We start from the raw sequence: 13,632 nt of genomic DNA, 5'->3' as shown, positions 1-13,632 counted from the left end.
AAACAATAAAGGTTATAGGAAGGGGAAAAGTAAAATAACCTTAGAGCAGAGAAATCTGGTGACCATTCATGCAAATTCCATTAACTATCATCAGTGTTTTTTTCCAACATCCTAGCTTTCAACACTAAAAACCACCTTTCCTGTCACAAGAATTCTATCCTTTATCCTAGTATACCCAGCTGATATGCTGGTTTGCCTGAGCCTGCCTCTTCTTGGTTATTTTAGTCTATAGTGCTCAGTCACTGTCTGGCTCGTCTCCACTGGCCCAACTGGAAATTTTAAGCCTGATGTAATAAGTGCCAGGAGCCCTCTCTGAGCAGTTCACCTACCTACAGACCCCTGTTACCTTTATCAGTTTATGTAACACTGTTTATATATATCCTCACAGCAATTAATGTGACCATTATGGCACATTAATACACACAGCATATTAACACACAAAAGGGTGACGTTTCATATGAATTTACTGAAGTAACCAAAAATAAGTTTATAATTACATTACTTATGTTTATAACAGAAACAAAAATTATGGTAGTAACGGTATTCAACACACACACAAATACATCCTTCAGGGACATTTTTGCATTAATCTCTTTCATCCTAGGTTTCTGAAGTGTTGATTAAAATAATTTGAAAAGGTAAATCTAGAGATGCCAAGAGTAGTTAAATTAATCTACCTAAAACTTGGAAAACAAAAGAGCAGAGTCAGATTTGTTGGGATTTGCAATTAAAAAGAACATGTAGCAAGCTAGAGCTGTGAGGAGAATGGAACCAATGTGGAGCAGCTCCTACGGAGAATGGGATGAGGAGAGGTAAGGGGAGAGGTCTGGGACAGTCTCCAATATGTCCTATTATTTTCTTCCCTCCTTACCGTCACTATGAGACTATGACACATACTACTTAAACCACTCTCCAAACTTCTACCAGCATACATATATATACATACATACATATATATAGAATTAAATAGTGCAGTATCAAAATCAAAAGATTTATAATGTTCCCAGATATACTCCCCACTACCACTTCCCAAAGGCAAGTACTTTAACTCTCTCAACTATTTCTTCTAGTAGTTATCTCCATATTTGTATAAAACATGTGTGTCTTACTATCAATTTTTTTTAAAGATTTTATTTTATTTATTTGACAGACAGAGACCACAAGCAGGCAGAGAGGCAGGCAGAGAGAGAGAGAGGAGGAAGCAGGCTCCCCGCTGAGCAGAGAGCCAGATGCGGGGTTCGATCCCAGGACCCTGGGACCACGACCTGAGCCGAAGGTAGAGGCCTAACCCACTGAGCCACCCAGGTGCCCCTCTTACTATCAATTTTTTTTTTTTAAGATTTTTTTTTTTTATTTATCTGACAGAGATCACAAGTAGGCAGAGAGGCAAGCAGAGAGAGAGGAGGAAGCAGGCTCCCTGCAGAGCAGAGAGCCCGATGTGGGGCTCGATCCCAGGACCCTGGGATCATGACCTGAGCCGAAGGCAGAGGCCTAACCCACTGAGCCACCCAGGTGCCCCTCTTACTATCAATTTTAAGTATTACTTAAAACCACCATTTATTATCATCATCATAGCTGACTCTAATAAACATAATTCTAAGTACATTATAGATAGATGGATAGACAAACTGATTCATTTACTGCTCGCAGTAAACCAGTAAAGAAGTGTATCTTTTATCATGTCCATTTTCCCAATGATGAAACTAAAGCACAGAGAAGTTAATTAACTTGCCCAGGGTTACAGTTTACAGAGCTATTAAGGCTTTACATTCAAGCAGTCTGGCTCCTGAGCCCTTATTCTTAACTAAAGGCACTGAATAAGCACAGCCTCTTACAATAAATAGGGATTTACCTTTCTTCCATCATGCCCTAACATCACATATTCTCATATTTTTAGTTAAGTCAATAAATAGTGCTTACATCACTATGGCTACATGGTGTCACAGAACATTTCTTCCTTACAGATATTTTTCACACTTTTGAGATAACCATTACATTTTATTCTTAAATATTTTTCTCCAAACATGTAAGTACTCTTTGAAATGCTCCACCATATCACCTCCGTATCATCCACTCCATCAAATCTTTTCCCAAAGCCTCCTCCTAAAGCCTATCTAAATGGACTTCAATCACTTTTTAGGGGGAATGGTCAAATTAGAATGCTCATTAAAAAGAAAAAAAAATGTGCTGAGATTAAGTACAAGGAAGGCCAGTATTATTGAGTTAGATTAAAACTGGAAAGCTCCTTGGATGACAAGGAAAAACAGTATGGATATAGTTGTAGATACTTGTATAAAAGATATCTGTAGCATACACAATTATAGAGGGATCACCTACCCTGTGAACTAATCATGAAAAAAAGTAAGAAAGAAAGGAAGCAAAGGAGAGGAAAAACAAATAAATGAATGAATAAGATATTTGAAAGCATTAAAACTGCCACAAATCAATGAAAACACATACATTTTTGACCTTTTACTATTTAATTTTTATTACTGAATTTAATAAATAAAATTTTATTAATTTAATTATTATTGAGTATTTATATTATTATATTGTATTTATACATAATATTTATCATGTATAGCTGATATATACACAATATTTTATTAGTTTCAGGTATAGAACCTAATGATTTGACAATTCTATATACTACACAATGCTCACCACAGTAAGTATGTAACCTTCTGTCATCACACATTATTACAATATTAATAACTATATTCCCAATGCTGTACTTTTTGTCCCCATGACTTATTTACTTTACAACTGGAAATTTGTACCTCCTAACCCCCTTTAGGTGTTTCACCCATCCCCCTACCACCTTCTCCTCTGGCAACCACCAGTTTGTTCTCTGTATTTATAAGTATGTTTCCAGTTTTTTTTTTTATTTGCCGTTTGTTTTGTTCTTCAGATTCAACATATAAGTGAAATCATATGGTAGTTGTCTTTCTCTCTCTGCCTTATTACACTTAGCATAATACACTCTCCGGGTCCACCCATGTTGTACAAATGATAAGATCTCATTCTTTTTATGGCTGAGAAATACTCCTATGTGTGTGTGTGTGCGCGCGTGTGTCTATCGATGGACACTTAGGCTGCTTCCATATCTTGGCTATTGTAAATAATGCTGCAATAAACATAGTGGTGCATGTATCTTTTCAAATTACTGTTTCCGTTTTCTGTGGGTAAATACCCTCTGATGGACTTAAGAGTCAAATGGTATTTCTATTTTTAATTTTTTGAGGACACTCCATAATTTTCCATAGTGGTTATACCAGTTTACATTCCCACTGAAAGTACACATGGGTGCCATTTTCTCCACTTGCTATTTCTTGTCTTCTTTTTTTGTTTTTTTTTAAAGATTTTATTTATTTATTTGACACAGAGAAATCATAAGCAGGCAGAGAGGCAGGCAAAGAGAGAGGAGGAAGCAGGCTCCCTGCTGAGCAGAGAACCTGATGCAGAGCTCGATCCCAGGACCTGAGATCATGACCTGAGCCAAATGCAGAGGATTTAACCCACTGAGCCACCCAGGCGCCCCCTATTTCTCGTCTTCTTGATACTTGTTATTCTGACAGGCTTGAGGAGGAGATACTTCATTGTGGCTTTGATTGGCATTTTCCTGATGATAACTGACATTGAGTGTCTTTTCATGTGTCTGTTGGTCTTCTGTATGTCTTCTTTCAGGTCTTATGACCATTTTCAACTGGATTATTTGGTTTTTGATGTTGACTTGTGTAAGTTCCTTGTATATTTTGCATATTAACCTTATTAACCAACAATAAGATCTATCATTTACAAATACCTTCTCCTATTCCATAGATTGCATTTTCATTTTGTTGATGGTTTCTTTCACTGTAGAGAAGTCTTTAATTTTGGTGTACTAACAACACTAGTACACTATTTTTTGCTTTTGTTTCCCTTGCTTGAGGAGACATATTCATAAAGATGCTGCTAAGGCCAATGCCCAAAACCTTACTGCCTATCTGTTCTTTTAGTAGCTTTGTGGTTTCAGATATCACTTTTAGGACTTTAATCCATTTTGGGTTTATTCTGTGTATAGTATAAGCAAGTGGTCCAATTCCACTGTTCTGAATGTAGGTGACCAGTTTTCCCAGCACCATTTATAGAAGAGACCTTCTTTTCCCCATTGTATATTCTTGCCTCCTTTGTTTGTAAATTAATTAATTAATTACATTAATTAATATAAGTATAGGTTTCCTTCTGGTCTCTCTATCCTGTTCTATTGATCTATATGTCTACTTCTGTGCCAGTAACATAATACTGTTTTGATTATTACAGCTTCGAAGTGGATATCTTGAAATGTGGGATTGTGATACCTCCATTTTTGCTCTTCTTTCTCAAGAGTGCTTTATTTATTCAAGGTCTTTGGTGGTAACATACAAATATTGGGAATACTTGCTCTAGTTCTGTGAAAAATGCTAGTGGTATTTTAAAAGGTATTGCACTGAACTGGTAGAATGCCTTGAGCAATATACATATTTTAATAACATTAAATCTTCCAATCCATGAACATGGTATATCATTCTATTTGTACCATCAATTTCTTTCATCAATGTCTTATAGTTTTCACACTATAGGTCTTTCACTTCTTTGGTTAAATTTGTTACTAGGTATTTTACTCTTTATGGTATAACTGCAACTGAGATTGTTTTCTTTTCTTTCTTTTTTTTTTAAGATTTTATTTATTTACCTGAAAGTCGGAGATCACAAGTAGGCAGAGAAGCAGGCAGAGAGAAAGGAGGAAGCAGGCTCCCTGCCAAGCAGAGAGCCTGATGAGGGGCTCGATCCCAGGACCCTGGGATCATGACCCAAGCTGAAGGCGGAAGCTTTAACCCACTAAGCCACCCAGGCGCCCCTGAGATTGTTTTCTTAATCTCTCCTCTGCTACTTCATTGTTAGGGTATAAAAGCACAACATATTTCTGTATTTTATTTTTATATCATGTAACTTTACTGAATTCAATTATTGGTTCTTATAGTTTTTGGTAGAGGCTTTAAGGTTTTATGTAATTCTACGTCACCTCAAATAATGACAGTTTTATTTCTTTACTACCAAGGTAGAGGCCCCTGAAAACATTAAAATTGGCACAAATTTTTAAAAACACCTATATTTTAAATACTATCTTATGTCTGGAACCACAAAATAATAACCACTATTACACTATTTTTTTGCTTTTGTTTCCCTTGCTTGAGGAGACATATTCACAAAGATGTTGCCACACGTATACTGCAAAATGAAAAAAACATTCACCATCAAAAGTCGAGTTTTATCCAAAACTATTATGGTCCATAAACTATCATTTTTTACAACTCTGAGCTGCAGAGCATTGCAAATTTAAATACAGCAAAATAATGCTAGTGACCAAATTGTTCAATTGTTCAAATCCTGACAAAAGCATGTTGTAACACTAAAACAAACAAACAAACAAAAAAAACTGCTGCCCAACAAATGGAATATTCGACAATTTGCAGTAAAAGAATAAGTGTTTCATCATTTGGAAAAGGAAGAAGACAGACTGATACCTTTCAAATCCTTGTTAAGGATTTCAAAGTGGCAAAGGCTTCAGAAATTTAAGAAAAAAATTATTTCTTCTCCAAAAGTCTGACTCAGTAGATTATATCCTGAGTTCCCAAATGCTAGAAGAATTTTAATTTCAGTTAATCTAAACCCATTCTGTACCATGCATCAAGTATTTTTATAATGATTATCATTTATGGTTATCAAGGAAATCCTTCCCTCCCTTCTTTCTTTACTGCAGTTAATCATGAATTACAAACACACATACACACCAGTACATGCACAATTTTCACCTATACAGGAAAGTACTAAATAAAAAATCCTCATCTACAACATATATACTTAAAATATACATATCTGCTCTACTCATTACAGGAATAAAATTTTATTTTATATGTTCATTTCATAATACTAAAATACTGGCATTTCTACTTTAACAAGAAACATTAAGAAATACGTGCTATGATTAAAATTTAAAAAGCAATGATTTTCTTGGTTCTTCACTCACAAAATTTCATTTTTTCTTCACACAGAATCACTGGTGTTCTAAATTTCTATACTATTCAATTACCATTTTTATGAAATAATACAGTTTTATGAGATAACAGTTTTTAGGTCTCTAAAGCATATGACATGACACTATAATATATAAAAGAAACTTTTTTCCAAAGACAAAGCATTTATCATCAATTTATTTTCAGATATGTTAAAGAGCTGGAACATATGAATATGTTCATCAGTGTGTTTCCTCTTACATACTAATATTCTATTTGAAATTAGGTATTTTATAAATCTTACCTCGGCTGGATGCTGAATTATGTATAAATGAGTAGAGATGTGCAGAGGATGCAACGGTAGAAATGGACACAAACATACTTTCTGAGGCCGGCTACAGGGCAGGAAAAAGAAAAAGAAAACCTGTAAATGTTTAAAATACAGTGATAAAACAATAACCTAAAACTTGAACATAATCCTCTTCTTTATGTAAAGATATTTGCTAAAGCTGCATTCTTTTAAATAAAACACCAAGAATGAATTTAATCAATTAGACTTTAGAAATGGAATTTGGACAAAGATTCAAGTAAATTCTGCACCATCTATATAAACCAAAGTACCTCAAAAAATCCTGTCTTAGTTATCATAAGTGAAGAATACTTATCATGGTCTTTTTATTCTTGAAGCAACACTTCTACTACCTGGCATTCCAAATCAAGAATAGATCCTATATCAAAGAGAAACCTGGCAACTCTTCTAAATCATCTGATATCAGAAGGAATAAAATGATGATAAAATACAAGAATATAATTACCACCTAGAAGAGAGTTCGAATCAAACTTGCCAATTAATCAACACAAAGAGCTTACCATCATAAAAAGAAACCCTAAATGGGCCACCAGATTATATTTAGCAGAAATTATATCTACAGAATGTCTTACCAATTTATTTTCCCTATTGTTACTGTTCATTTTGTTTTTGTTTTACTTACTTCTTAGTGCTTTACTATTGTTTCAGTAACACTTAATGACATTACAAAATTCAAATGGAATAAAGTATGTATTTCCATCTCAGTCCTCCAAACTAGGGGATTCTCTTCCATAGGGGCAACCAATGACCAGTTCCCTGTGTGTCCTTCCAAATGTATTACAGAAATATACATTAATCTTCTACCATTGAATCCCATATTTGATATATGTTTGTAATATGAAATTCATCAAGCAGCCAGATATCATGGGGGTAAATTTTCATGACAGATCACTATTACAGGCAGACGTTACCTGCCATTAAAACAGCACACAAATGAATGTTGTATTAAAGGGAATTCCCAACAGCATACTGTTACTACTACAAAACTGACTGCTATCAATTCCTTTCTCAGTTTAAGTTATATAGAGTTATACCCCAAGGTAAGAAATTATTACATTAATAAACCACAGAGTGGGAGTAAATTGGTTCAACTGTATCTACCACCTCATTCTGTAAGAAACTGTCAAACCTATGTTCCTGCTGAAGAAATTATCTAAATGATATCTTAGAATAGAAATATACCATACAAGATGATCCCACCTCCCCTTTCCACCACTGAACCTAGAATATATGGTTACCCCAGGGAAAACCAACGTGCTCCCTTCCCATTGACGTCTGAAATGATTCAGTATGATTACTCTGCCGTACAATGGATTCCCATTCAGGAATGCAAGCAGATTAAGAGAGATGAAGAGCATCTTTCAGGGGTCATAGAAGAGTAAACACAAGTAAATACAGAGAGGAGCAGAAAGTAGAGAGTGGTTGATGGAACTATGTATACTGACAAAGAGATGAAGGGCTGCAATTAGAAAAAAAAGATAACTCACTGAGTAGAAAGATGAAGAAGACGAAGTACAAAGATTCGGATTTTGTATCTGAAACCCCATATGACTGAAATGCACAATCAGATGTCAAACTTTTCTTATAAAACGTAATTTAATAATAGATGAAGCCAATTTAAAATTTCAGAATTAAAATGAGTATCACCAGGGCGCCTGGCTGGCTCAGTCAGTAAAACATGCAGCTCTTGATCTCAGAGTCATGAGTTCAAGCCTTATGTTGGGTGTAAAGATTACATAAATAAACTTTAAAATATATATATTAAGAATGGATATTACCTTAAATGTCTCTAAGTTGTATGACAGGCTATGAAACAATGCAAAAAAATATCAACTATTCCATGAAGGAAACATCCACATACCAGAAAAGTCAAAGAACTGCAAAATCCAGTCAAGTAAACAAGCCGTGTAGACATTGCAGATTTCTGCAGGCAGAAAACCACTAGGTAAAATAAACCCTGAAAATAACATCTTTAGTTCATCACCTATATAGTGAGTATGAAAGTCCTCAGTACAATACTTGAGATAGTGCAAAGAACTGCTCGGATTTTGGTAGCTCTGGTTTTCATGTCTGACCCAAACTGTTACTCAAAAAAGAAAAAAATAATAAATTGCAGTTACCCAGAATCATAGTTTCCTTCCTGGGAACACATCTTTGAACTTTAGAAGATTTAGAATTAAGTAGTTTGGAGAGTTCCACTTCTAGGATGAAGGGAAAGTGTTTCACAGACCCAAAGTCCAGTGAAATAAGCAAAGCTGACAAAAGCATTTTAAAAAACAATCACTGAAAAATAGAAGCACCCTATGACCCACCAATCACACTACTAGGTATTTATCCAAAGAATACAAAAAAACCTACTTCATAGGCATACATGCACCTGCATGTTTGTAGCAGCGTCATTTACAATAGCCAAATTATGAAAGCAGCCCAAGTGTCCGTGAACTGATAAGTGCATAAAGAAGAGGTGGTATGAATATACAACGGAATATTACTCAGCAGTAAAAAGAATGAAATCTTGCCATTTGCAACAACATGGATGGAGCTAGAGAGTATAATGCTAAAGAAAATAGGTCAGTCAGAGAAAGAAAAATACCATGTGATTTCACTATTATGTGGAATTTAAGAAACAAAATAAAGGCAGGAAAAAGAGAGAGAGAGGCAAACCGAGAAACAGACTGAACTCTAGAGGACAAATGGTTGCCAGAGGGGAGTGGAGTCGGGGGAATGGGGGAAATAGGTGATGGGGATGAAGGACCACACTTATGATAAGCATGACAAGACCAGGTGTTCTTGAATCACTGTATCAGACACCTGAAACTAATATAATACTCAATGTTAGTTAACTAGAATGAAAATTAAAAGTTTAAAACAAACAAAAAAATCACTGAAAGTCTCTGGAAACTGTCCTAGGGGCATATTCAAAGGAAGAAACATTATTCAAGAAAATCTACTAAAACTTGGTATTGGTACAGTTTGTCGGCATCAGAGCCATAACCAATTTCCTACCCTGCCCGAGCTCAAGTCGACAAACTCCCCTCCAGGTTGGTGTGGCCAAGAGGACAGAGCTCCCTCTCAGCTCTTAATAAGGCTTAAACCATATGTCACAAAAAAGGCAGGCCACAAGCATTTCTCATCCCCTCCAACTCCAAGCAGAGGAGGCTATCTTCCTGGTGAGGGTGGCCCAGAGAATAGCAGTGGCCTTCCTCCACACCGCCTCCAACTATAAAACAGAAGTTTAACCACCATGCAGGAGGCTGGCTGGCAACACTGGAGATCCAAGAGTGGTCAACCTAGATTGTTCATGGGACAGAAGTTCTACACCAGAAGCAGCATGCCAGAAGCTAGTACTTAGCTCTGTGCCCAGAACAGTAGCTAGGAAAGTTTGCCCAAGGGAGGCAGACTCTAAGAAAAGAGAGCTCTGAAGCTCTTCCCAAAGGAACCCAATTCATTTGAAACAGAGCATGAGCAAGTTCAAGTTTAAGGGTGCTCTCAAAGATAACTCTGCCCCCTTTTTAAAAAGATTTTATTTATTTATTTGCAACAGAGAGAGGGAGAAAGAGAGGGAGAGCACAAACAGGAGTAGCTGGCAGAGCGAGAGGGAGAAGCATGCTTCCCCGCTGAGAAGGGAGCCCAATGTGGGGCTTGATCCCAGGGCTCGATCCCTGGGATCATGACCTGACTGAAGGCAGACACCTAACCGACGGAGGCACCCCAATAATAACTCTTCTGATAATGAAGACCAGCAAGCTATATGATAAACCAGCTAGATCAGCAGAAAGAACCAAGGAAAAGAGCTAAGAGAACCGCCACCGTCAGAGCAAACCTCAAAGAGTGACCTCAAAAACCATCCCTGCCTGAATGTAATAGCCTAGGGTACTGTATAGAAATAATAGGACAGGGGCACCTGGGCGGCTCAGTGGGTTGAGCCTCTGCCTTTGGCTCAGGTCGTGATCTCAGGGTCCTGGGATGGAGCCCTGTGTCAGGCTCTCTGCTCAGCAGGGAGCCTGCTTCCCCCTCTCTCTCTGTGCCTGCCTCTCTGCCTACTTGTAATCTCTATCAAATAAATAAATAAAATCTTTAAAAAAAAAAAAGAAAGAAAGAAAGAATAGGACAATCAGCTGGTAATTAGTGGAGCCTAACAAGCAGGATGTGATACCAAAAGAAGATGTCAGCTTGAGAGAAAGATCTGGAAAACAGACCTTCAAAGAGAACCCTGCTAAAACCTTTGTAATACTGGTGATATCTGCACGACTCAGCTAATGTAACAAAAACCTCTGACTCAAAAGAATGAATGTCATGGTATGTGAATCATATCTTAATACAGCTGTTATTTTTTAAAAAATGTAAAAATGCAGTAGAAAAAGAATGTTCAACCTAATCAGTAAAAGAGAGGTGTTCTGGTACTATCGGCATTATGTTATCTGAAGGCGGCCTTCCTTTCCTACAATGGAAGCTGCAGGAGGGCAAAGACTTGGCCTTTTCAATTTTCACAGCAGTACCCAGCACAGTAAGCTATCAGTAAAAGACTGCTGAATACATGAAGGAAACTTTGCATTCCCTCTTGCCTCCACCTCGGGGATGCCTTCCTCCTCCCACACAATTTCTTATCCTAGACCTTCACTTTTTAACATATCAAATATTGATCTCTCCTTCATTTCTTCTCTAGTACTTGAATGACTAGTTTATATTATAAATGAAATTCAGAATCTCACATCTCCCTTCGCTGTAATTTGTGATCATTCCAGTACGCGGTAGTACATAAGCAGCAACAATATTTACTGAAGAAAATAGTTACTTAAAAAAAGAAAAGAGCATTTTATGTGTACACACCATAACTATGATTTAAGCTAAAACTAATTGTTTTGGCTTCTACTTTGACAGGCTCATAAAACATCATTACCTATTTATTTTAAAGCATGTCCCCTTTATTAACCTAATTCTAATTCCAATTAGCTCAAACTAATAAAAGTATAGTTTTTTAAAACACTTTGCATTCCAATTGATCAACTTTATGTTTAGTGAGTTACTTTACAATATAAATGTGTGCTTATTTGTTACTTTAACAGCCATTTGGCTCATAATCTCCTCTTCCGCCGTGGTCTCCAACACTACACTGGTGCCTCACTGTCCAAGTGTTAAATCATCTTTACCAAACTACTAGGTAGGTAGCAGAGTACCTGTTCTCCTCCTTCTAAAACCCTTTCCAAAGAACAACAAAGTCTCCCTACAACCAAACTTAATTCCAGAAGCTTTAAATATTTTAATTGATAATGGATTAAATAATTTATAAATTCAACAAATTTTTATTCAAATGTTTACTGTACACTAACTATGTGCCAGACATTAGGCACTTGGGACAATGAAACAGACAAAGATTCCTGCCCTCATGGAGCTTATTTGTTCTGTCTGTGCCAGAAAGAATTTAGAAGTTTCTTGCTTCGCATGAACTATTACAGTTGATAGGAAAATAGATACCAAATAACTACACATCAAAACTGATTATTTATAATAGTAAACAATCATTTTGAAATAAAAATCATGGGGTGCCTGGGACTCCTCTTGGCTCAGCTGGTTAAGTGTCTGCCTTTAGCTCAGGTCATGATCTCAGGGTTCTGGGATGAGCCCAGTGTCCTTAGACTCCCTGCTCAGCAGGGAGTCTGCTTCTCCATCTCCCTCTGCCCCTCCCTACCACTCCTGTGCTCTCTCTCACTCTCTCTCACTCTCTCCCCCAAATAAAAAAATAAATGAAATCTTTAAAAAAAAGAAAGAGAAAAAGAAAAAATCAAGGGGCACCTGGCTGACTCAGTTAATAAAGCATGCAACTCTTTATCTCTGGGTTATGAGTTTGAGGCCCACATTGGGTAGAGAGATTACTTTAGGTAAAATCTTAAAAAAATAAAATGAAAGCCAAGCTACTTCTAGAATTTATGTAGCTCTGAAGAACAAATATTAATATCTGAAGAACTATCAACTGGTCAGTTGGGTACAGGTGTAGGCAATAACTATTAAGACATGTCACTGACAAGGTCATTCATTATCTTGCTATGTGATCTTGAGCACATCACAGGTTTTCATGTAGGTGCTGGGGAGTAACTCCTGATTTGGAGGCAAAGGTTATAAAAATATAATCATTGAAGCCTAGTAGTTTTCAGCTAATTTATAATAGAACGACCTAAATAGGAGTTGAGATTTTTCTCCCTTCTATCTTTGCAATGCTTTGTAAGAGTAGAAAAGAGAAAAATTTACAATGCATTGCAAATGTATTATAAATACTGTTTTCCATCATTGGTATTTATCTTCTTTGAAATCTATACAACCCCCCCAAAAAATAAATAAATAAAATCTATGCAACCCAATTAAGGTTAATTACATTCTTAAAATATAAATGGAATTTTCAAATAATTTCCCTGAGAAAATGTAATCAAATAACCTTTTTCTTCTTTTCTTGTTAAGGATGTAGGAATAAATATGTAGGTTTTCTGTCAGACTAAGACTTACTGGCTTCCTCGGTGAATGCAGTAATACGAGGGTAATCTGTCACTCTGGGCATGCTATCTCTGACAGGCTGTAGGCAAATAAAATTATATATGATAGAAGTAGAGATGCTAGGACTTACAAAAAACATCTTCCAGAAGTTTAATTAAATTCTTATATTCACTGAAAGCTATTTTTCTTATAGTACTGATTTTAATCAAGAAAATCTCACACAGCCAAACTTTAAAAATTAGTGAGTAGGTTTATAAGAATTACTATTTTAAAAGATTTCTTTCATCCACTATACAAAGGCAAATGTAGAACCCAGAAAAATAGTGTACCTCAAATTTCCTAGTACTCAACAAAATTTTTATAGTCCCAATGGAGTGAAAAATCAAAGAACAAAGAGTTTCATAGCTTTTCAATAGATTAGTTAAATAGATACACTGCATTACACAAAAAAGTGCCAACTTTCTAATTTTAAAATAAGCTTTGAAAAACTAAATACCACAGTGCCCTCTACTGTCACTTTAAAAAACTTAATCTATAAAATGAGCCAGTTTTCAAATTTCTTAAACTATATTCAATATATAACCAATGAAAGAAGAAACAGCTCTTCATTATTAATATATTATAATTATACTGAAAAGAAATTTAAAAATAAATAAAAATTTTAAGATATATATATTATAATTGGATTTTTATATAATAAATACAATGTTAAATAAATTTTCACATCCTAAAGGGTATTTA

The 13,632-nt window shown here is 35.8% G+C and overlaps 1 protein-coding gene across 3 annotated transcripts in view; it reads right to left on the bottom strand.

The window, feature by feature from the left end:
• DTWD2 (DTW domain containing 2) overlaps nt 1-13,632 on the bottom strand; it is a 101,361-nt gene that overhangs the window by 73,619 nt on the left and 14,110 nt on the right. For all 3 annotated transcript variants that reach the window (XM_059416080.1, XM_059416082.1, XM_059416081.1), the window contains exon 2: nt 6,340-6,430. In XM_059416080.1, the coding sequence (XP_059272063.1) occupies nt 6,340-6,430 (91 nt within the window). The remainder of the gene's footprint in view (nt 1-6,339; nt 6,431-13,632) is intronic.

The sequence above is a fragment of the Mustela nigripes genome, chromosome 12 (genome assembly GCF_022355385.1).
Source record: "Mustela nigripes isolate SB6536 chromosome 12, MUSNIG.SB6536, whole genome shotgun sequence".
Lineage (NCBI taxonomy): Eukaryota > Metazoa > Chordata > Mammalia > Carnivora > Mustelidae > Mustela > Mustela nigripes.
The sequence above is the reverse complement of the archived record's forward strand: the minus strand, read 5'-3'. Positions and strand labels throughout refer to the sequence as shown.